At 51.7% G+C, this 22603-nt stretch overlaps 8 protein-coding genes across 8 annotated transcripts; 4 read left to right on the top strand and 4 right to left on the bottom strand.

The window, feature by feature from the left end:
- Positions 1–555: 555 nt before the first annotated feature.
- J4E83_008699 (uncharacterized protein) lies at positions 556–1644 on the top strand (the record flags this gene model as incomplete). Its single annotated transcript, XM_049335593.1, has 1 exon — positions 556–1644. The coding sequence occupies one exon, from the start codon at positions 556–558 to the stop codon at positions 1642–1644; it is 1089 nt and encodes a 362-aa protein (XP_049185329.1).
- Positions 1645–2573: 929 nt separating this feature from the next.
- J4E83_008698 (uncharacterized protein) lies at positions 2574–3752 on the bottom strand (the record flags this gene model as incomplete). Its single annotated transcript, XM_049335592.1, has 2 exons — positions 2574–3324; positions 3415–3752. The coding sequence occupies 2 exons, from the start codon at positions 3750–3752 to the stop codon at positions 2574–2576; spliced, it is 1089 nt and encodes a 362-aa protein (XP_049185328.1).
- A 1158-nt stretch (positions 3753–4910) lies between these two features.
- On the top strand, positions 4911–6515 carry J4E83_008697 (uncharacterized protein; the record flags this gene model as incomplete). Its single annotated transcript, XM_049335591.1, has 5 exons — positions 4911–5180; positions 5233–5499; positions 5547–5979; positions 6029–6421; positions 6478–6515. The coding sequence occupies 5 exons, from the start codon at positions 4911–4913 to the stop codon at positions 6513–6515; spliced, it is 1401 nt and encodes a 466-aa protein (XP_049185327.1).
- Positions 6516–7323: 808 nt separating this feature from the next.
- Positions 7324–8334, top strand: J4E83_008696 (uncharacterized protein; the record flags this gene model as incomplete). The annotated part of the gene is made up of 1 exon (XM_049335590.1): positions 7324–8334. The coding sequence occupies one exon, from the start codon at positions 7324–7326 to the stop codon at positions 8332–8334; it is 1011 nt and encodes a 336-aa protein (XP_049185326.1).
- Positions 8335–8712: 378 nt separating this feature from the next.
- J4E83_008695 (uncharacterized protein) lies at positions 8713–11311 on the bottom strand (the record flags this gene model as incomplete). The annotated part of the gene is made up of 2 exons (XM_049335589.1): positions 8713–11028; positions 11126–11311. The coding sequence occupies 2 exons, from the start codon at positions 11309–11311 to the stop codon at positions 8713–8715; spliced, it is 2502 nt and encodes an 833-aa protein (XP_049185325.1).
- Positions 11312–13139: 1828 nt separating this feature from the next.
- Positions 13140–13971, top strand: J4E83_008694 (uncharacterized protein; the record flags this gene model as incomplete). Its single annotated transcript, XM_049335588.1, has 2 exons — positions 13140–13147; positions 13182–13971. 2 exons carry the CDS (start codon positions 13140–13142, stop codon positions 13969–13971), a joined length of 798 nt encoding a protein of 265 aa, XP_049185324.1.
- Positions 13972–14690: 719 nt separating this feature from the next.
- Positions 14691–17186, bottom strand: J4E83_008693 (uncharacterized protein; the record flags this gene model as incomplete). Its single annotated transcript, XM_049335587.1, has 2 exons — positions 14691–17103; positions 17152–17186. The coding sequence occupies 2 exons, from the start codon at positions 17184–17186 to the stop codon at positions 14691–14693; spliced, it is 2448 nt and encodes an 815-aa protein (XP_049185323.1).
- A 3653-nt stretch (positions 17187–20839) lies between these two features.
- Positions 20840–22184, bottom strand: J4E83_008692 (uncharacterized protein; the record flags this gene model as incomplete). Its single annotated transcript, XM_049335586.1, has 4 exons — positions 20840–21133; positions 21187–21857; positions 21919–22032; positions 22151–22184. 4 exons carry the CDS (start codon positions 22182–22184, stop codon positions 20840–20842), a joined length of 1113 nt encoding a protein of 370 aa, XP_049185322.1.
- Between the last annotated feature and the right edge of the window lie 419 nt (positions 22185–22603).

Below are 22603 nucleotides of genomic sequence, written 5' to 3'. Positions count from 1 at the left end.
TGACTATTCGATAGACGCGTCGGATAGAGCGTCTCCATCGCGCAGAAGCGCTCGCAGGTTGAGCGACTGGTGAGTGGAAGACGATGCACAATCTAAGCAAGCGCAGCAGAAGAAGAGAAGCCAAAATGAGTAAAACAGAATCAGATGAGATAGCGGATATTCTTCCCCGTGCGCTTCTGTAGTAATAATGGGTGCAACTTTGATGGATGTATTGTCTCAAGCGGGGTAAAATGGATGCCTCAAGGGGTGGAAGCAGCGGCGAACAGAGGCTAGCCTGTTCTCGGCCTAGCCCGTAACTCCCCACTTTCGTGCATCTGGTCCGTCGATGCCCAGGGCAGCTCTTGCAAAATGACTCATTTTGTATCATATCGCTGCTGCGTATGGTCTCACAAATCTGCACTCCCATGACGACTTCCAATATCGGCATACCGTGTAGCGATGATGTACAAAAGGCGCCGTGGCTGCCTCATTGTGCTTCCCAGCCACCTCTCAGGCTTCCAAGGTTCCGCACCACATACATCGGTCAACACAGTGTAGCGATATCAGCTTACCAGCATGAGTACCTACGATCTTACGGATGAGAAAGGTCTCCAGCAATACCTCGAAGCGAACCAATTCCCAGCAGCTAGCGTGCAGCTCCTCTCAGGAGGCAATGCAAACTACGTCTTCCGCGTCACAAAGCACGACGGCTCCACAAACATCTTCAAACATGCAGAGCCTGTCCTGAAACTCAACAAGGACTTTGCACTCGATCCTGCCCGCATGGATTATGAGGTCCGGATTCTAGAAGCACTGTCTTCCACGAAGAGCCCTCTACCCACGAGCCTTACGAGCTCGAACGTACACGCGGCGAGGTTTTTGAGCTACGATCAATCAGAAAAGCTGCTCCAGATCGAGGATGGCGGGCGTCGTAACCTGAAGGACGCTTATACGGACCCGAAGCTCGACATATTGTACATTGGAGAGCAGCTTGCGACATGGCTCGCTGCCCTGCATGTATCAGCAAGGAACTTCTCGCTCGCTTCAGCGCACGAAGGACAAGACAGCAGCAACAATCCCATTGCTGTCAACGTATACCGATACTCTTACAACGATCTGCACACCGCGTTGACGCAGTTCGGTCACGACCCCCAGCTCGCTGTTCTCGTCAACGAAAAGTTCGGCAGTCTACTCGCAACAGACGACGAGTGCCTATGCCATGGCGACTTCTGGCCTGGAAACATCCTCGTCCGTGATGCTGAGTTGCGGCCGGTTGAGCTGACCATCGTGGACTGGGAGATGGTGCGTCGTGGCACCAGCGCAACGGATGTCGGTCAATTCGCTGCTGAAGCATTTCTTCTGGATCGCTTTCGAGGTGGTAGAGGGCTGCTCGGTGTGTTCTTGAATGCATATATCGCAGCTCGTGGGCATACAGAGTTGCTCGGCAAGGCGTGGCTAACGAGGATGGTGGTGCATTGGGCAGTTCACATTGCATTCTGGCCGACTAGAATTGCGTGGTCTGATCAGGAAGATACTGGGTCGCTCGTTCATATTGGCGTTGTCACTTTGCAGAATGTTCTGAATGACGACTGGGAGAAGGTCCTGCAGTCACCGCTGTTAAGAGACGTGAAGGAGAAGTACGCCACGCTACTGTCACGACCATGAGGTCTTTCAACGATGAAAACAATTCTTCAATGTTTGGTGTCGAAAGCACCTGTGTGGGTACCCTTATTTTTAAAGATGTTAGTTACTATCCTGCCAGCAGACCCCACTCTACTGATCACATGCTGAGGGTGTGAGGGAATTTGTACCTAATCATAAGAACCTTCCACTCATTCCTTATATCGCTTAGTCAAGCAAACAAAAGCTTTCACGCGGATATATAAGGACTCATCATGGCCACCACCAACTATCACGTACCATGTCATCGACCAGCGCGATGTCTACACCATTCTCACCCGAAGATATCTCTCGAATCATAGGCCGACTCACGACTGCGCTTGGAGAGATAGCACAAGTGCTACTTGAAGATATTCTACCACGTATGTCGACAACACAAGTAGCCCAGACACAAGCCCATGTGTCAAAGATTGTGAACGGACTTGTTCGTGACTTTGTGCAGGAAACCAACAACGGGAACGAGCATCCATCACTATTGAAGCAACTGTACACCATGCTGCAACAAGACGTCGCACCTGTAACCCCTTCAGATGTACAGGTGTCAGACGTACGGCTGCTTGCTATCGTTGACAGGGTTGAAAGCTGGAGGGACTTGGTGCAAACGGGAGCGTTTGAGTCCCCGGACGAGCTAGAAGCCGCGTTGTTAGCGCTAAACTTAGACGAACAATCGTAGAAGGTACTGGTGTTGAGGACAATGAGATTGATGAGAGGCGGATCCGGATTGTGGATGTGATGGCAGGACTTTATGCGAATGGATAGCAGCCGATATTGGCATAAGTAATACAGGTAGTTGGGATGCTGATTCGAACTCTCGATAGCTATAGGCTTGATGGTTACTCTGCTCTTCATCACCAGTGGTCCACAATCGGTAATGCGTCCTGATCTTCCTAGCAACGTTCTTTCGATTTGCACAATTACTGCACCTTCTTCGCCCCCGATGCAATCTCGATGTCCGCCAATGCAGCCTCTCGCCAGAACCAGACAGCGGCAAGCGTCGCGCCCGGGCCACCACCACCCGTCAGGGCCGCAATAACAAGGAAGCTCTCAAAGATATTTTCGAGCGTAGCCTCTCCATTCCGCATCCGCTGCACATCGCACACCGCGACCCACGACGGAATAATGTACATTAGTCCGATGATGAGCCAATCCCACTGGAAGATGAACAGCAAACCCCAATCAGCGTTCCTCTTCCAGGTATAGGTACTGGGTAAGAAGACGCGGGCGTACGTAACATCGGGGTCTGTCGAAAGGGAAATGCCGCGGATGGCGTACCAATGAGTTGCCACACAAAGAACGAAAAGGAGAGCGTAGAGAACTTTGAGGTGTCGAACATCTGCATTCCTGTTGCTCGCGGTAACGGCGGTCGAGGTACCGGAGAGGGAGACGAGCCACATGGGAATGCCGGTAAGGATGGGCGTGATTTGCCAGAATGCTAGGAGGTTTTGCATCCTGTCTGCGCTCTGGCCGGGAAGGAACAATGCGACCGTAGGCACAACGTAGAACAGGAAAACGCCCGGTAAGATCACGCGCGCGTAAGGCAGCGGGACAGTGCGTCCGCTCTCAAAGTAGGCCTTGGGCTGCGAGACGCGATGGAGGACTAGCCACCAGATAGTGACGATGCAAGCTGCTCCAACATTCTGATAGACGAAGGCCCAAATGGAAATACTGCATAATGTCAGCTACGTCCGATTTCGCCAGATCTTACATTGGCAGACTTACTATTTCAGCCAACTATTCTGGTTTCGCTGCCGGTACGCCTCCACATTGTTGATCGTGACAAGGGCCGTGATTTGGATGAGGAAGTAAAGCTGTTGCCAGTAATATGGCTCGTTCCATCGCATCGGGCCGGCTAGGAAGGCAGCAACCAGGAAAGACAGACCTTCGTCCACCAGATAGATGCCTGTGTAGTTCTTCTTGAGAAGCACACCGTTTGGGAAAACGCCCGATGCTGCTGTTTCTAGAAAGCCCACAGGAACATCGTTCATCGCGGTAGTGATGCGCATCGTATAGAACCCGAGCGCGGCCAGACCGGCCATCAGCGCCAGTAGCGCATTGTTGTTTGGGCGGCCGACGTTTGCTGTTGATGTTGCCATGGTGGGCTGTTGCTGATGCTCAGGACATCTGGTGTGTAGTGGCAGACAAGTTTGGTTTTATTCGTCGTCCCGCGTAAGTGCTCGGCCTCACTTGGCAAGCTTCGCCCTCTCCTGTTAAACTCAATACGGAGAATACGACACCTATTACTTGCGGGGCTTGCTTATGTAAAGCGGCTCAAGGCCCGGTGGGCCTATTGCTGCTTGGCTGTGGCTGTCTGAGCAACCTCTTCATCATCAGGCGATGCTGTAGCGTGCCGATGTTATCGCAAAGCAACGACGAGAAGACAACAGGGCTCGGAGCGTTCGACGATGGTCCCATGCGGACGAAGAATGTCTCACGTGACCCAAGCGTGGTCGGACAGCTGCGTCATGTAACCCTGGAAGGCTGCCGAGGTCGGTCCGCGACGGACAGATCTATACGGGTTTTATCCGGAAATCGAACTCATAGGTGAGAAAAAGGTCTACCATCAAATGGAGCGAATGTCGTTTTTACTGTCCCTGGAGTGTTGATCCAGGTAAGTATACCGAATGTATGGTTCGGGCCTTCCGGCTAAGCGGCACACTCGATGGCCGGAACGTGTTTCAACGGCGTTGGTGTTGATGGCCATCCGGTTTTAGACGTGACGTCAATGCACCGCTTCACGATATGCCTCCATCGATATTCCTTTTCAAAGAGCAAATTTCACGGTGCGAATAGAAGGAAAAGCTGCATCTAGCCCAAAAGAAAAGACGGCTCGCATCGCTTTGCGGGGTGATGTGCAGCAGTGGTACCTGCCAAGCACCCAACGCGATGAAGGCGGACGCGGAGGTGCCGAGATCCAGATGTCGCGTCCTCCACGCGACGCTAGGGGAGTGATGTCATACCATCCTTTCATCGCCTTTCGACGCAAGCTGGAGCAAGCACCACCAAGAATCGCCGTCTTATGCATGGACGCCACCAGATCGAGTATGGCGCATCCAATTTATGATGCGCTCTCCAGCGCTATTACGCATTGGCGCCCCTCAAGTCTGGGAACCTTGGCTGCCAGGGTTTGACAGCGCGTCGCGTCTTCCCTCTTGTATGCTTGTCTCTCTTGTCAAACCTTGCCTGCATCCTCTTCCTTACTCCCATTCACAACGATACCCCAGAGCCCCTAAAAGGCCCGAAAGTCATACAAAATGGTTGGAGGCAGACGCAACGTTCTCAACAGCCATGACAACAGCAACGGCAATGTCAACCGTCGCCACAATGTCGAACAGTTCAGCAAGTACCAGCGCGTCGACCTAGAAAGCGGATATGGAGCGATTACCCCCGTCAAGCCGAAGCGTAGATTTCGCGATGCGATCGAACAAACCGTCAAAGACAACCGCGCCAATGAAATGAAACAGAAGTTGATCGACAACATCGATCATGAAGCGCTCGAAATCTATAGGAAGAGTGATGAGAGCGTATGTTGCAAACGATCGAACTGCTCATATAGATGCTAACATCCAACCTCAGCTCAAATCTATAAAGAACAAGAAGGTACGCGGTTTCTACGAGGAACAGAACGAGCGCCTGGACGACTGGGCCGAAGTCGACATGGTTGTCTCTTCACTCGCCGACGACATCGTCGATAGTATGAACCCGCGAGATGTCGATGGCGACGGCGTGGCAGAAGACCGGGGGCCATTGGGTAACAGCGGAGAGGACTTGGAACCTTTTCTACCCGAGGAGGAGCGCAACAAGCGAGCAAAGTCCGCTAAGCACGCGAGATGGGCGATCAATGTAGGTCCCAAAGTTGAAGCAAGCCTTCACAAGCTAACATGGTACAGATCAACGTAATCGTAAATATCCTTCTCCTCGCGGCCAAGGGTGTAGCAGCCATTTGGTCCAGCTCCCTATCCTTGATCGCATCCCTCGTCGATTCGGCCCTTGACTTACTCTGCACCGTCATCATATGGACTACCAACAAGCTTGTAAGCTGGCGTGTGGAGGGTCTGCGAAAGAAGTTCCCTATCGGCCGCCGACGTCTCGAACCAATCGGCATCCTGGTCTTTTCCATCCTCATGGTCATATCATTCCTCCAGATTCTGCAAGAATCGGTCAAGAAGCTCTTGCCAAGTGGTGACCACAGTGTGTCTCAACTGCCACCAGCCGCCATTTTCGCCATGGTGGCTACAATTGTCGTTAAGGGTACCATTTGGGTAGGATGCGCAAGGGTCAAGACAACACAAGTACAGGCCTTGGCCCAAGACTGCAAGACTGGTAGGCTCATTCCCTTCGTCTCGTCGAATGCAATGACTGACAAAAGCAGACGTTATCTTCAACACGCTCTCCCTTCTCTTCCCGCTTATTGGCGGCCACGTCGGCGTTTGGTGGCTCGATCCCCTTGGCGCAGCTTGCCTTTCGCTTTTCATCATCTATGACTGGGCTTGCACTTGCTTCGAGAACGTCACCCGTTTGACCGGTGAGCAGGCCAGTGACCGCGTGGAGCGCAAGATGATGTATATGGCATACCGCTTCTCGCCCCTCGTCGAGGGTTTCAAGAGCCTCAAGTGCTACCATGCGGGTGATGGTGTCTGTGTAGAGATCGATGTGCTCATGAAAGAGGAGACGCCGTTGAGGAAGTGTCATGACATTGCAGAGACCCTGCAGTACTGTCTGGAGGGCCTAAACGAAGTGGACCGCGCTTTTGTCACTATGGATTGTGAGTATTCTGATCGAGAGAAGGGTGGTTGTGGATATAACGCTAACATCTTGCAGACACTTCCCAGGGTCCTACAGGCCACGCCGGCAGCTAGATCTATGCATTCGAGCGATTCGCATTCGGCGCCGTTAATGGCTGGTCGCATAGCATACATGGCGTTCAGTCAGTATCGTACATACTTGTTTTGTTCTCATTATTTCCAGCGTCCTAGCATTCGATTTTTCAATCTTATGATCAATACAACTTCACGAAAACCACCAGTATCTCACTACGTCATCGCCGCGTTTGCTGTCCACGCTATGGCCTTTTTGCAATTCCCGAGAAGCGCGTGACGTTCAACACACGAAACTAATGACCCAGTCAAAATAAAACATTGTGCTTGTTGACAAAGAGGCGGGAGTCGCAACGCTTGCCGCCCTTCCACAATACATATCTGGCCCTAAAGACACAAGCGCGAGCGCACCCACACTCGGCTCAGCCACAGTCCTTCACCGACGCTGGAGTTCCCCGAAATGAACCCGCTCACGTTCAGCGATCGCGACGATTTCCTCGCCCACGGGCTCGAGCGCGCCGAATGCAACATCTGTAGAGAACCATTCGACAACGCTCATTGGCCGCATCAAATTCGCGCATGTGGACATGTGTTCGGAAGGGTTTGCCTCGAGACGTGGCTGCAACGGTCGGACAGCAAGGGCACGTGTCCACAGTGCAGAAGCATTCTCTTTGGGGCGGAGTCTGACTCTGATTCTGACGAGGTCTTTCCTGTTTCTGATTCTGAAGATGACGAGGTCGTTCCCGTTTCGAATTCTGAAGATGGTTATTCTGACCGGGACTGGGAGAATGAATCTTATTACGAGTCCGTTGTGAACGATTACTCTGATTACGAACCCGACCCGCCAACTATGGCTGATCCACGCCATCAGTTTGAAGCCTTGCAGGACCGCCACTTGCGAGGTTGCCTACTGCGTTTGCTCAACATATGCGATTCCACTGGATTTCTGGTCAAGCTGTGGAAAGAGATGGCAAACGCTTTCGAGCTGGATGGACGAGAGATGTATGTGGACGCATGGCTTCCCCGTATCACTGGCCTCATCCGATATCTGCTCGAAGGGCTCGGCTTGCCGGACGACAACCGTGATCGCACGACCATGGCTCTGGAACTACTCGCCTACAAGGCACATTGTCTTACCTTCTTGGGTTACACTCGACCAAGGTTTACCTACTACCCATTTGTGCTACTTTCACGAAACATGATACAAATCGCACGCATATTCCCTCGCGGTGTCATCCCCGATCCGATACTTTGGCGCGCCTTAATCTGCTTCGAGAGCTTAGGGAGATCGAATGCGAACGTTGCATTCTGCGATCTTCAACAATGCGACGAGCTTATGCTGACTCGAAGCACGGATCCAAATCCGGGCGAGAGAAGGTCTTACCATAAGTACGTTTGGCCTCGTACAGCAGCTCGCCTATATCTCCTTCTGGTCTTGATGGCGCATGACTGCAAGTACAATCTCGAACCAGACGACGTCTATGATGCCAAAGATGTGGCGAGGCTATTACAGTCACTCAACACGCCCGTTATGTCCGTAGGATCGTGGATGGATATGCCGTACGCTGCGCCACAGACACGCATGAGGAACGACATCTCGACGGACTTCTGCGAGCATGCAGCTCGATTTCATCACGGAGCGCAGATTGGCAACCCACAAACCGTGCCTAGCAAAGAGCTAGCTGATCCGCGTACAAGAAGGGGACTCATCTTCTGCCACATTAGAGGCTTCTGGCTAAGTTCTCATGCACCCGACACTACTGCTTACGACGCGACGGATGATCATATGCGGTTTGGGATTGATCGAAGCTTTGCTGGGGCGTATGGCCATGACGATGGCTCTGAGGCAGGCGATGATTAGGCGTAAAATGTAGTAGAAGACGACGCATAATTTCCAATTTGTCATAACCATCGCAAACACCCGGTAGGAGGTGTGGACTTCAATAAAACGTCCGGTGTATTCTGGTAGAACATGAATAATGGAAGTTGGATATTGACCTCATCAGGGTGGGAGGAAGATAAGATAGCTTTCGTAATACATCACAGTACTTATCATTGTGACAATTCACACTTTTCCATTCGTTGGGTATCTTTAACCAAACGCTCATGTAGCAAAAAAACAAGAAAACAAAGCTAACTAAGAAAGGAGCTTCTCGCCGGAAGACGCGAACCAGAAACAAGAACAGTAGATAAACCAGAAAAGACATCCATCCGAAGATACGATTTTGACCCCAAGAGCTCAGTCACGACTCCGTTTTACGCGCTCGCTGCTCTCAGAGTCAGCAGGCCCTCGTGCACCCCTCTTCCTCGCAGCACGCTCTTCCTCTTCAGTGAGCTCAGCGGGCTCTTCTCGCAACCGCTTCAAATCTTGCTCATCGTCATCGTGCGGAATGTCAGCGAGGCTGCGCTTGCCTTTGGAGGGACCTGCCGCTTCTGCCCCATCAACAGAATCTGTGGCGGGGACTTGGCCCGTAGCCGGATCCCGATCAGCCACCTGTTGAGCGACCAGACCCTTCATGTTGGCCATGTTGCTCCAATACATCCCCCTCTCCTTCATATATTCCCGATACTTCGGAAGATCGTTCATTCTCGACCTATCCTCGAAGTACTGGCGCTCTTCCTTCTTTGCGAGATCCTTCATGTCATCCCAGCTGAGGGCTCCATCTCCATTCACTGCCTCCTTCAACGCAAAGTTAGACGTTGAGATGCTTCGATAGAGCATCTCTAGAGGTTTCTGACGATGGGCGCAGCGTATAAACCCAGAGAGTTCCTCGTTCTCCGCCTTCACGTCTTGTGCGGCCAGAGCTTCCATGCACCTCCAGACGATTTGTTCCTTACCGTGAGGGTTCAGGTCATTGTAAAGAGCTTGTATGATATCGACGGTCTTTGCCATGTCGATTTGGGGTCGCCCATCGCTATCGCGTCCTTTGTATCGGGGATGTTTGATAAGATAATCTATCACAACATCTGTGTCCGATAGCTTCTGGAACGAGATATTAAATAGGCCTCGAAATTTCTCCAAGGCAGGGTCTTCGTTGTTTTTAAGCATTTCTGCCCGTGCGTTACATAAGAGCCGGGTGAATCGCTCTTTGATCGACTCCGGCTCTGATGTCGTCGGCTCTTCTTCTATGAGAGCCTTCGGCCCCGTCACAGAGGCGCCGACGATCGACGTCTGAGCTGCAGCGGGAGGGGTAGCTGACTGCGCAGTAGTATTGGCAGCAGTTGTGGAGGAGCCAGTATCCTTCGTAGGATAGTTGCTGACTTTTGGGATGACAACACGCTCTCCTTTTGCGTATTTCTCAAGCTTGTTGAACTGTGCGTTAGTCAACAGCTTGTTCTTCATGGCGGATTCGAGGTCGTTGCCAAGCCCTCTCGCAGATGTTGCGTTGTCGATATAGCCAAAGATCTGGTGTGGAATTTGGTTTGTCTGCCTCTCCTGGATCATCTTTGGAAGATCTTGTTTCAGAACGAGGTGAAGATCAGGAATTAGTTCTAGCAGGCAATTGACCTTGCCATTCCACCAATGATTGCTTGTGTTTGCCTTAACCCTGGATCTCGCTCGTGATTCAGTAGTGCTCTCAGGCGGGGGCGCATCAACCATGTTCTGCTCCTCGGTATCCACGCGGCTGGTGACTTGAACGTCATCCATACCGTCCTGTTCAGTACCGGAAGTATCGCGAGGAGCTGGTGGTGACTCTATCCCGTCCATGGTCTGACTGAACTCTGGCCGCGTGTTTTGAGAGTCGACCGGACGAGAATGAGCAGGTTCTGGGATGCAGACTTCCATCGCTTCGGTTTGCGATGCTGCTCCAAAGACGATCGACAGCTCACTAGTACTGACATCGCAGTCTGTGATATCTGTCGAGTGTGTCTGTTGATGAGTGTTGGGCTGGTTCTCACGTACACCGGCGGCGGCAACGTGGACGGTGCCGTTGTTATCGTTGTCGTCCTCGTTGTTGTATTCGGTAACGGGCGGATCTGTCGCGCCGTCGTTACTCTGGGGGGCCCTTGTAGGCTCGATAGTGGTTGGTGGCTCTGCCGAGACTGCATCAATAGGCGCTTTGACTTCAGCAGGAGTGCTCTTGTCGTCACCGACAGCGTCGTATAATTCGGTGGAGTCTTCTACTCCGTCAATGGCTTGGTCAAACTCAGGAGACATTGGCGCCTCTGTGGTGAATGTGCTACAGCTGCTGACCGACGAGAATAGAGACATATCGTCGGATGAATCGTCGGAGAATTCCTCGTCGCTGGTGATGTCGGGTAGAGGAATATTACTGGCGTAATCAAGAACGGATACGACGCGGGGTGCATGGAGAAGTATGTGCTCTTCAGCTTTCGGAAGTGAAGGAAGCGGCTTCTTGCTTGCGACGTCCAGATAGTACTCGTCAAAGGTTTGGTGGGGCTTCAACACTTTGAAGGCGGTACACAGTTCTTCGAACGCGCATTTTGGGTTCTGGGTGACGTCCTTGTACTGCTGGGAGGGTCGCGGTGTGATAGCGGCAGAGCGGGAACGTGTCTGCTTGCTAGAAGACTCGCGAGGTCTCTGCGGGGAGGTCTGTTTCGCGTTAGTCTAGTGACCGCACATCAAACGGTGCAAATCTCACGGTGTGGTTGTCCGTTAGTAGTTGCGCGGCGCTCATCGCGTCCTGGACTGAAGCAACGACGACCGGTACCATCTTAGCGAGCGTCTGCTCCGGCGCGCCAGCCTCATACGTCGGGCGGAGAGCGGCGAGTAGGCGAGAAACAATGCGTTCCTCCATAGCCTCCAGATACTCAATCAACTGAGGGGACAAGGAGCCGTCATGGGTGAAAAGGGGGGCGAAGCTTGTGGTAGCCATTGTAGGAAGATACAGGTCAAAGGAAGAAGAGTTATCTGGCAGAGGAATTGAGAGTAGGATTGCAAGAAGCTAGGTCAGACTCGCAGTGTGATGTGACTGGAAGGTCGTGAGAGCGACGCTTTGGCCAAGATATTGCGTGCGACAGGGATCTATAAGGCTGCAGCGACTGAATACCGACTTTCATTGAGCCAGTGATTTGTATGCGTGACCGAGTCCAGGTGAATGCGTCATAATGGCAAAACGTGCGAACGTGTACCACCCAAATTTGGATATTACAGGCGTAAAGATCCAGCAACGTCCAATCAGAGATAGCGCTCGTAAAAATCCAAGAAGTGCGAGACACGAAGCTATGACTTGTCATCGACAATAGCAAGTCACCATACACGAGCGGCCATAAACGCGGTAGCTTCAAGAATGTGAAAGAGGAAGGGAAAGATACAGACACATGTCTCTGACGTCAAGCCTTGGGATACGCCGCGCACCTTACAGGCGAAACAGCGCTCGAGGATCGCGTCTTTGCCCTTTCTAGGCAGCCTTGAGGTGACCGAAAGTTAACCTTGTAGTAGAGATAGTGATGACGCCGATTTGTAGCTCATAGGACGGTATAAAATATGCTAGTATTCTTGCCCTGATTACCGACGCGCTGGAATACGAAAGAAGGTGCGATAGACTTTGAAGACACGATCTGCAGATGACATGGAATGAGACTGGTGATATGTAAAGATGAACAGAACAGTTAGAAACTTCCCCGCTCACACACCTGCGTATGGGTAGCGATAATTGTGGCCAGGCAGCTAGAATTTCAAGCACCACCAGCCAGATATCTGGGCTTAGACTCTCAACAGTGATCCATCGGCATCATGCCCTTCCTCTCCCGCTGCCGGACAATGCGTGCTATGAGACGACGCGTGCGGCCCATTGTCACTTCGCTTACGTAAACTCGATTATTCGGACGTTCTCAGGATGGAAACAGCGGCAACGAGTTGTAGGATCTGGGGATGGCGTTGTCGCGTGGAAGGTGTTTGAGATGGGGTGGCTGGAGAGACGCGTTGGAGTTTCGTTGTGGACCGAGTATTACGTCATATCTGAGTAATCATGTGTCCGTGTCCGCCCTGACGCGCGACGCGACGCGACCCTCATCCCACGGACCATCGCGATGCATGTCGACCTAAACGCAAATGAACGGCCAAGCGCGCTTCTATTCGAAGACAATCACACTGTCCTCGAATCTTCGCGGACTCTTTGGCCAACGCAGCAGCCGCGTCGATGTGTCAGCCAGCACAGGGTATCTTCACGATCTAGTACTCCGATACACAGTATCGATTCGCGCGCCTTTTCTGACCTATCTAATGTTGGCGGCCATACATGGCCAACACGTAACCCAAAATAGCGGTATGCCGTGACGCTAGACCAGATCCAACGATGCTTACACATGCTTACATTGCGCCGGTGGCTTCAATAACACACACTTCGTACGGTCAGTGGAGATGTCGGGGCTTATCATCTACGAAGTATAATGTGGTGTGTGGAACACTCAATCAAAGCTTCAAGTCCAGTTACATAGCAATCTCGACAAGATGGTGAACGTCACCAATGCCAATGGCATCACCGGCGCCAACTTCGACGTGTTCGGCACCAATCGCGTTCTTCCTCGGGCAATGACAGCATTCACAGCCATCGCGTGGTACAACTCGATTGAGCTCATCATCCTCATCTTCGTCGTATTCAGACGGTACACTGGTCTATACTTCTGGAGTTTGATAGTGAACACACTCAGCATCGTGCCGTATGCGACAGGTAGGCATAAGCTTCTAGAGTTGCAGTGGTGATGGCTAAGTCAGTCTCCAGGGGCATGGATGAAGCAGAACAGCGTTGGTCACGACCCTCGCATTTACAATACGCTCCTCACGCTCGGATGGATATTGATGGTACCCGGACAATCCATGGTTTTGTACTCGCGCCTACACCTGATATCGCCCAACCTCAGGCTTCTGCGATTCATCTTTTGGGTCATCATTGTTTCAGCAGTATGCCTTTGCGTGCCGACCGTAGTCCTGAATCTACGATTATTCACCAATCACCCAGAGCGATATCTTCGCGGCTACATGGTCATGGAGAAGATACAAATGACTCTCTTCACTATCCAGGAGATCTCGATATCCTGCATCTACCTTTGGGAGACTCGGAAGCTGATGCGCGTAATCTTTGACGGAAAGGCCAGAAAGTGGATGTGGCAACTCGTCGCAATGAGCTTACTCCTGCTGATACTGGATATTGCGTTGCTTACGACGGAATTCTTGAATCTCTACATGATACAGACGACCTTCAAATCACTTGTTTACAGCTTCAAGCTCAAGATCGAGTTCGCAGTACTCAGTCAAATCGTGCGCGTCATCCAAGATCGTTCGCAGTCTAGCCGCTCAGACATAACGCCCCCGTCGGATTTGGAGCGCCAACTCAACACCCGAAAGCCAACGTCCAGTCAAGTGTCAGAGGTGGAGAGTTTGCAACGCAACGTACCACTTGAATGGCGCTTGTCAAGAGAGGCGACATCTTTTGTTTCGCCAGTCGCTCTCACTATGGCGAAGAGACAAGACATCAAAAGCGCTAGGTGCAGCGTCGTGTCCATAGACGCGATGTATCCTGGGAGATTGGGATGATAGCGCGATAGGCATTCTTTGGTCGAGTGAAGGATGGAGGTTGATTGTTGTGAGGGATACGGCTTGGAACTTGCGGCAGTCACGTATAGAAGGCTCCTTGATCGGTGAGCATCGGCGCGCGCTGCAGCCGTTCTTAGCAAGGGCCTCGCCTACTCCCATGCGCGATTGGCGCAGCCCGTAGTGTGCTTCACACCTTCGACCTTAGCAATGCTTCTCGGCGCTGTCAGGATAGCATACCGCGGCCAAGCTCATTCTCTGGGCGGCGAGTTACGTCCTCGATTTGAGCAAGCTTGGTGAAGCTCCAGTCCGACATATCCGTAGCCTACGGCTGCTCAGTGAGAACACGAATGATGCATAGCTGAATCAGGATGTTAGAGAGCTTTGGAGGTTATGGCGTTGGGCGCGAATGAGACCATGGCGTTCCCGGAAAATTGGCGGTATTGTGGTGAGAACGTTGACTACAACTTCTCGGTCAGAGGCGCTTAGCGAAGCTCAAACGACGGACGTGGTTTGTTATCGTCCTGCTATACAGTTCTAGCTACGGGCAATTTACAAGACACTTGGGGCATCAGATCACAGGACGCTTAATGCGTGGGACAACGCTCCCGGAACACTTGAACACATCAATCTTCCACCATCCAACCACTTATTGCCTCTCATTGCGCCCATGATGGACTTCCTTTCGCCATCTTACCCCATTCTGCTGGTATACTCAGTACTCAGGACAGCTTGAAAAACTCACTGCGCCAGCCATATACACGCTCCAGCCTCCTTCCAAATCGCCTAGCCATAATGTACGGAATGTCGCTGTCGGGGTGGGGTTCGTGGAAGTGAATGCCGCGATCAACATCAAGAGCCTTGCTGGGTGTAAACTGCCAGGCGGAGCCTTGCAATTTCTCCGCAGCAAAACCGATGCGAACCATAGCGCGCTTGAACTCGTCCCATTTGATGGCTTTCGGGAAGTCTTCGTCGTCTGACAGAGCGACATGGAACAGGGCTTTCATGGTCCTGTACGCGCGCTTGTCCAGGGTGAAGGTCTGCTGAGACGTGTCTTCGCTAGCGGCAGGGACCATGTTGGCAGGTTCATCGGCCACGGGAACAGTTGTGCTGCCTTTTGTCTTCGGCTTGGTCTTCTCTTCGATAGCTAGTCGATCAAAAGCTCCAGTAATCTGCATGGCCTGGTTGTGGAAGATCCTCGAGAAGGGCTGGTAGACGTACTCAGGCTGCCCCATTGGCTTCGGATTTGTAGCCAAAGGCTCCTCCCATGGTGGTGTACGCTGCATCTGCCCGCCTTCTAAGATGCATTGACGGATGACTTCATGCTGAGAAATACCAGTCTTCTCCTCGTAGAAGGTGTCGACACACTCCCAGAATCGATCTAGAGTCGCCTCGGCAGTACGCATAGCCTGAATGTTGCTCCTGTTGCGGACTTTATGAGCAGGATAGGCTAGCTTGCCTCGAAATGGATTAATCGCGTGTACCGGAAGTTGACACTGATCCAGGTGGTACAGCCATTGAAGAAAGTCCTCCCTGTGAGAGTGTGGTGCGTTCTTGTTGATACCGTTGCCCTGTGGCGTGTCGTACCATACCGAATGCTGCATAATGCATTCTGCAACGACAGATGTTTGCGCGAAAAGCTGTGAGACGCGAGGCGACATTAGATCTTTAGTGGTTTCGTTGGCTCTAAATACCGAAGCTACGTCATCGAGCAGATGGTATAACGCTGCGTCATTCGGATTGTGATTCGGCTGATTTTCGAGACAATGGAAGGATTCGACTATGCGAAATTCCTCAAAAGTGGAGATGCTTGATGGCATGAACCGTATAGCCGCGTTAGCTCCTGAGTGGTCTGTACGGCGGAAAAACCCTCGCATATTAGGCGCGCACATAGCATATTGAGAAAGCATACGATGCAGCAGTGTCGAGGCTTTTCGTGTTCGGCAGTTGAGCTCGCCCATGAGGCACGAAAATCGATCGTTGGACTCTTGCTGAGAGGTTCCTGACAGCTCATCGACAATGCTGTAGATTTCTTGCCAGACAGAAAACATAGTATAAGCCTCAATGACAACCTCCCTTGCTTTGACCAAGAGAAAACTGGTCCCGCCCAGGGCCGGATGAACTTTCCCTTGCTCGTCTTTTATCATCAGCGGACTATGATCAGCGATATCGACAAAGACTTCCGCAAAGTAAGAAGGGTCCTCTCTCAAGGCCAGGATGTGATCTTTCGCATTTGTACGCAAGGCGTTGAAGTAGCCGCGCAGTCTGGTAAAATCGATGGATGCTCGGTTGCGATAAGGTGCGATGACAAGCGCATCAGCAAATGTTGTATACCCAACATCTCCCCGAAGTTCAAGATCAGTATAAGGCGGCTCCTCCTGGACAGTACCACGAAGCAGCGTTTCCTCAGTATGGTCATGCAAGATGAGCTTGATGCATGTGACCAAGAACTTTAGAATTCGCTGTTGAATATGGAGAGTTTGCAGACTAGTCCGCGGACAGTACTCGTAACCATCTTCATTGAGAACGTAGTCATCGATGGGCCTAGTGAGGAGGTTCGTCTTTCCGTATACTGCGGGGCTTGGATCGCGTGAAAACTGGAGTAGATACTTTTCAAGTTCAGGTTCAGAACCGCACGGTGACATCTGAGCTAGCGGGCTAAATTCTTCCTCGGTGGGTGCGAAGATCAGAGGCACATTTCGACCGCGAGCATTGAGAAATATCAGCAAGCACTTTGGCTTCGAAAGGTCCTCCAAGTTGATGAAGGGCCACATCTTAGCATCCGTAGGTAGTACCTCTTTGTCCTGAACAAGCAGAGCTTCTTTCAGAACCGCTGCGTTTCGAGTGCCAGTGAAGATGTTGGCAATTTCAGCATAATCTGGACGATGCACCTCTGGCATATTCGGCCATGCTTCCAGCAAGATATCCCGGCGCTGAGCAGGAGACTTCTTGGTCCATCTCTTCCGTATCGTAGCTTCGTGTCGGACAAGTATGGTGTTCAGCGTATGGTAGTCGGCGCAGATACTCTCGCCGAGAGACGACGCATGTTTTGCAATTGTCGTAACCAAAGACGGCGACACGAGATCGTTGCGGTGAAGCTTCGTCAAGAGCTCATCGAGCTCGATGTCGTCAACACTACTGCTGTTAGTGACAAGTACGTAAAATCCGAGGAAAGGTACTCACGCTTGCTGCAACGGCAGTTTCGTGAAGTCCGTCATGGCCGAGCCAATTGCGCGCTTGCTTGGGGTATAACTCGTGGGCTCGAGAAGTGGTGCGGAGATTTTGTTGTGTAGAGAGTGCAGTGTCCGGTTAAACGTATGGCCGGTGTTTGTAAATAGATAGCGCGGTGTAGTGGCGGTGCGGCAAACGACGTCCCCAGGTGAGAGTGGGGTCTCAGTCTTCTGATGCGAGCAAGACTTCGGGTAGATGGACACACTGCTGCGGACGATATAGGCAGGCTATAGCCTCGCAGCTATCTAGTCTCAACATCGCAATCTGTTGCCAAAGAAAATGAATTGCGAATAGCTTATCATGGAGACCTTCGGATGTCGCAGCTGCGACCTTTTCGCGAAGAAGCTCAACCCGTTGGTAGCGCTCAGAATCCACATCCTCTTTTGTACATGAGTGAAAGCAGATGTGCGCTTCTGGGTGGGCGTGATCAGCAGACACGGTCTGCTTGTAATGATTGCAGGAAGGTATTGCGCAGCCTTTGTTCAGGTGAAACGATGTAGTCGATGCTCGGAAAGCATGGAGATTTCGCCGACCCAAACAGGTATGCAGCCTGTTACCTTCTCTTCAGATAATCTTGACCTGTCGAATGGGTAGAGCTTCGACGAAATCTTTTAGGATCCTCTCACGTTCTACAACGGATGTTTTCGGCCCACACTTTACTTCCAGGTAGATGACTCCCATTCTTTCGAAAGCTTCGTCTGACACCTCTCGCAGAACAAGCCCCGTAGCATGGGTCAGCCCAGGGTTATAGCGTGTATCGGGTTCATGGCGAATGATCATCGGTACAACTGTAAAAGTGTCTCCAATTGTGGCAGGCTGATCATCACAAGTCCAATCGAAGTCAACTGACATCTGCCACCTTTTCAATAGCCCAACGCTCTCGCATGGAGGAGATACTATTTCCATTGAAGGGCTGAAGTATTCGTGTTTTCCCTCATGGATTCGCGTCAGTCGAGTCATACAGGTGTGGCCCTCCAGAGTGATACTAGCGTTCGCGACTTCGCCAATCTGAGCCGGCCCAACGCGGGTAAAGGTCAAATCAACTATTCTTAGAGATGGCAACATCAGTCCGCTTTCCCAGCCAACCTGGGTGGGTGATGATGGCCATGCCCATGTTGGAACAGAGGATGGGGAACGCGACAGCCGGGGATGTGAACCGTCCGTGGTACGCCAGACAAGATCAGTAAGCAGACTGCTTAACCACATACCAGCGATGTATGTGTCTTGTATTCGCAACCGCATTTCTCGTTCAACTATGGCAGCAATTGCCGGTAATCGATCGCTCCTGTACGTCAGATTCAAGCCCGAATACGCGGTTACGATCTCATGCCAGCGGATGACTGGATCGTCAATGAGTCCATAAAACGTGAAGCTTTTGGTATCGCGTGGATAGATCTCATCGTAGGTCAATCCGTCTTCTGCGACGAACATGGTGGGGCATTGCCAATACATCTGAGGAAAGCATTAGAGATCCAATGAATACTTCCTAAAGGCGAACCACAACCCATATTACGGGTTACGTACAGTTTCGTACTGAAACTATACCGATTTTGTTTCGCGCCCAGTAGACCATGAGTTTTGAGAGAAAGAAATACTAATGGCTCACCTGATCTTTGCAAAAATGAACCATTCGTGGCGATAACATTCGCTCTTGATACACCCAAGCTCTAGTCAGGAGCGGGAAGTCCGTGAAAGTAGGGGTCGATGATGGGAAATCATCTGGATTGTTTTGTATGTAAGGGCGAGGGAACTTGGTTCGTTCTTCCCATACGTAGAGCTCGCAATCTCTCAATTTGCGGGCCTTGTATTTCTCACGGTCTGGTGTGAACAGTCCATAGTCACTGTTGCTAGCCCATGTAGCTGCAATGGTAAGATGAGCTTGCTGATATATATTTGCCATCGTCGCAGCTGTTTCCTCCCAGTCATCTTTATCGTCCTGCATGATACCTATATATATGAATTTTAGTTACCTAAACTACGACTACAGAAAGGAGAAGCTTACAGCAGGCGTCAATCCAGATGAAGCGTATGTTGAGCCGTGCGCACAAGTGAATTGCTTCTGAAAAGGTTTTTGGTAGCTGATCAATTACTATGCCATCTATTAGGCGACTGTGCGATGTCTTATCGAGTCTAATTGTAGGGCCTAATAAGCCCCAGCAATGGCTCAGACAGGCGTATATCGCTGGCGTACTCAAGCGTTCTCGAAGGTAAACATGCTTGCCATCTATTTCAAATACACGTTTCGGGAGTTGGACGATCTTGCGTCCACCACAAGCTCCATGATGCTCAACACAGGTTTCGATCCAATTGTACAGTGTCTGAAGAGCTCGGTCTGAAGATGTGTCTTCCGAGGGAAGTGTTCTCGTATGTACGGGTAATTCCTTCTGCGTGACATTGTGCGTGATATGTACTTCTTGGCCTGCATGCATGTCAGACACCACAAACTCACTTTGTGCCCCCTTAGTTTTCTTACTATCGATGGAAACGCGATAGTTAGTATCATTCAAGACATACCTTTTAAACGAAACAACTCAAGATCTGCTCTTAAACGGCTAGAGCAGCCATTCACGTCTGAGGCTTGCTGGTAAGAGATTGTTATTGGATGGTCCGCTGATATCACTCTGATCCCTTTGATGTTTTCGATTGGAAACCGTCCGTTACTATAGGAGATGAGAGCGTCGAGTACAATTTTGCAGCTTTGGCAAGCAGCAGCTGCCCCAAGGTGAAGGCTCGAGGTGGTTCTCACTATCCCCCTGAGGTCCCAGCTATCCATCTCTTGAGGCCACCTCTCATACGGAGTGAACAGGTATCTTGTTCCGCAAAGGTCGTGGCTTTCTTCATCAAATCCGTCTCGGGCAGCTAAAAGCGCAAGGAGACTGGATTGCGGACCAGCCGTCGTTTTCTCAATTGGATCCGCGGACCCATTGTCCGGATCCTGGGTATCCATCGCAACAAGGGGTCAAAAGCCAAGGGCTGTACTGAATAGCAAAAGAGTGCGAGAAAGTTCATAATGTGGTCCATCTCGTCGCGCTCAGGAGGATAGCAGCCAGGAGGCCGCCAAGAGGCGGGGCAACATGCATTCTCGCGGCACGGGCGATGATGCAGTCCTGTGGCACATGCTGGTTGCAGGTTCCGATGCCGGTGACCGCGTCGGGAGCGGTTGTTTGCATTCGCTGATCGCATGATGAAGATCTGGAGATATTGATGGTGACTGTAGGATGGATGAGAAGGGGACGCGGTAGCTGTACGCGCTAAAACGCGCCAGCCATCCATCGCTCTTTCCGTCACCGAGGAAGGAGCGTTCGCAGTCTGCAACAATACCGCTATCACATATGGGCAAATAGCTGTTCGCACAGTATACTAATTCATTGATTCGTCTATCATAGACGCGTTACTTCATATATGTCATCCCCAATCATCTCTACCAGCATCCCACCGCGCTGGGCTTACCCCTTCCAAACGAACAATAACAATATCAGAACTCCACCGACGCCTTCGTGTGGCTCATGTCGAGCATATAGGCGTAAAATAAGACAAAGAAATGCAAATGATATACGAGAATCAAAGTTCGTCCCGTCACCAATACCATGCCCATACTTTTGATGCGCAGAGTAGGTGTTCCTTCCCTCCCTCAGTCCAACTATAGTATCTCCTTCAGCTTCTCCTTTTGTGCGCTTGTCAAGCTAGTGGGGAACTTGATCTTTACGCCGACGATGAAGTCGCCGCGATCTGAGGGTTTCTTGGACTTGGGCATGCCGAGGTTGGGGTATCGTTCTGTCCAGGTGGGACCGGTGGGACCGCCGCTGCCGACGCTGAGTTGTTTGCCGTCGATGGTTTGGACGGTTCGGCGCCAGCCGGTGAGGGCTTCTTTGAGGTCGATTTCGATCGTGTGCTTGACGTCGTCGCCTTCGCGGGTGAACATTGCGTGGGGTTTCTGTGGTGTCGTTAGTATCGATTCTTGCGTGAATTGGGAATGGAATGACTTACCTCAGAGACGATGAAGTGCAGATCTTGTGTTCCACCCTCCACTTGGTCGCCGACATCTGAAAACTTGATCTTGCTGCCAGCCTTCAGCCCCTTCTTGATGGGCACCTCCAGAATCCGGTCTTGCGTGCTTTGCTTGCCGGTACTCTGGTCGTATGTCTTGCGCTTGATCTTGAGCTTCTTTGTGGTGCCGTTGTACAGCTCCTCCAAGCTCACCGCAAGCGGCTTCTCCACGACTGTGACTTCAGGCTCTGGTGCTCGTCGTCCGCCGCGGAATCGGCCGCCTTTTCCACCTCCACCGCCGCCGCCGCCCATACCACCACCCATTCCACCAGGCATACCGCCCATGCCAAAGCCGCCAAAGTCAAAGTCATCACCGCCGGCGCCGCTGTTGCGCATGAACTCGCCAAAGATATCGTCGGCGTTGGAGAAGTTGAAGCCATTTCCGCCGCCGCCCGTCGAGAAGTGGAACGAGCGTGTGCCGCCGGGCATGCCACCCGACGATGCGAAGGGGAAGCCTCCGCCGCCTCCAGCGCCCGCGAATGGGTTACCGCCAGCACCTCCAGCATCTTCAGGGTGTGGTACGCCGCCGCGTAGTATGAATTCGAGACCGTATTGATCGTACGTTTTGCGCTTCTCGGGGTCGGAGAGGATCTCGTAGGCTTGTGAGCATTCTAGACGTGCTGTTAGTATACTATATCCCGTCTATATGAGCTAGAGAGGCAGTGTACATACCTTTGAACTTCTCAGCAGCTTGCGGGTTGTCCTTGTTCTTGTCGGGGTGCCACTTCAGCGCCGCCTTGCGGTATGCTTTCTTGATCTCATCTTGCGTCGCGGTTTCTGATATGCCTAGAACTCAGTCAGCAACAGTTCATGTATCTACCCGAGACCTCGACCACCCCGGGCCCTGGCATGCCGCGTCCTGGCAGGGCAAGGCGGTGGAGGGGCACATCCGAGGCAAACGTACCTAATGAATCGTAGAGCTTGGACTCCTTGACCATTTTGAAGTCCGGTGATTAGAAAAGAAGGGTATCTCGTGTATGCGCAAGTAGTGTTTGTAAGCTTCTTTGGGGGCAGCTTATGAGGTTGGGTCGCATTTATCACTCGAGCTCTGGATGTCTCTCCACTTGTCAAACGACGCTAGCGGTGACGTCGAGCCCTGACGCGGAGCGAACACAGGGAAGGTTCGAGAAGCTTCAACCACAATGCCATATCCCGACCATCACAAACTCTGATGCCGTGCATCATGCGCTTGAGATCAAAATTAGAAACCTGAATTCGTCGCACAGGGATCGTATCGAATCGACGTATCTAGCAATGAGCTGGCGCGCTTCACCTGACGACGCGCGCTTGCCGTTCCTCGTGGTCTTCCTTGACGCGCCCCGCTCTTGCAGTCTAAGAAGCTTCACTTCAACACGTG

This window comes from Alternaria metachromatica (genome assembly GCF_023757995.1).
Source record: "Alternaria metachromatica strain BMP 0045 chromosome Unknown scaffold_26, whole genome shotgun sequence".
Taxonomy (NCBI): Eukaryota; Fungi; Ascomycota; class Dothideomycetes; order Pleosporales; family Pleosporaceae; genus Alternaria; species Alternaria metachromatica.
The sequence above is the reverse complement of the archived record's forward strand: the minus strand, read 5'-3'. Positions and strand labels throughout refer to the sequence as shown.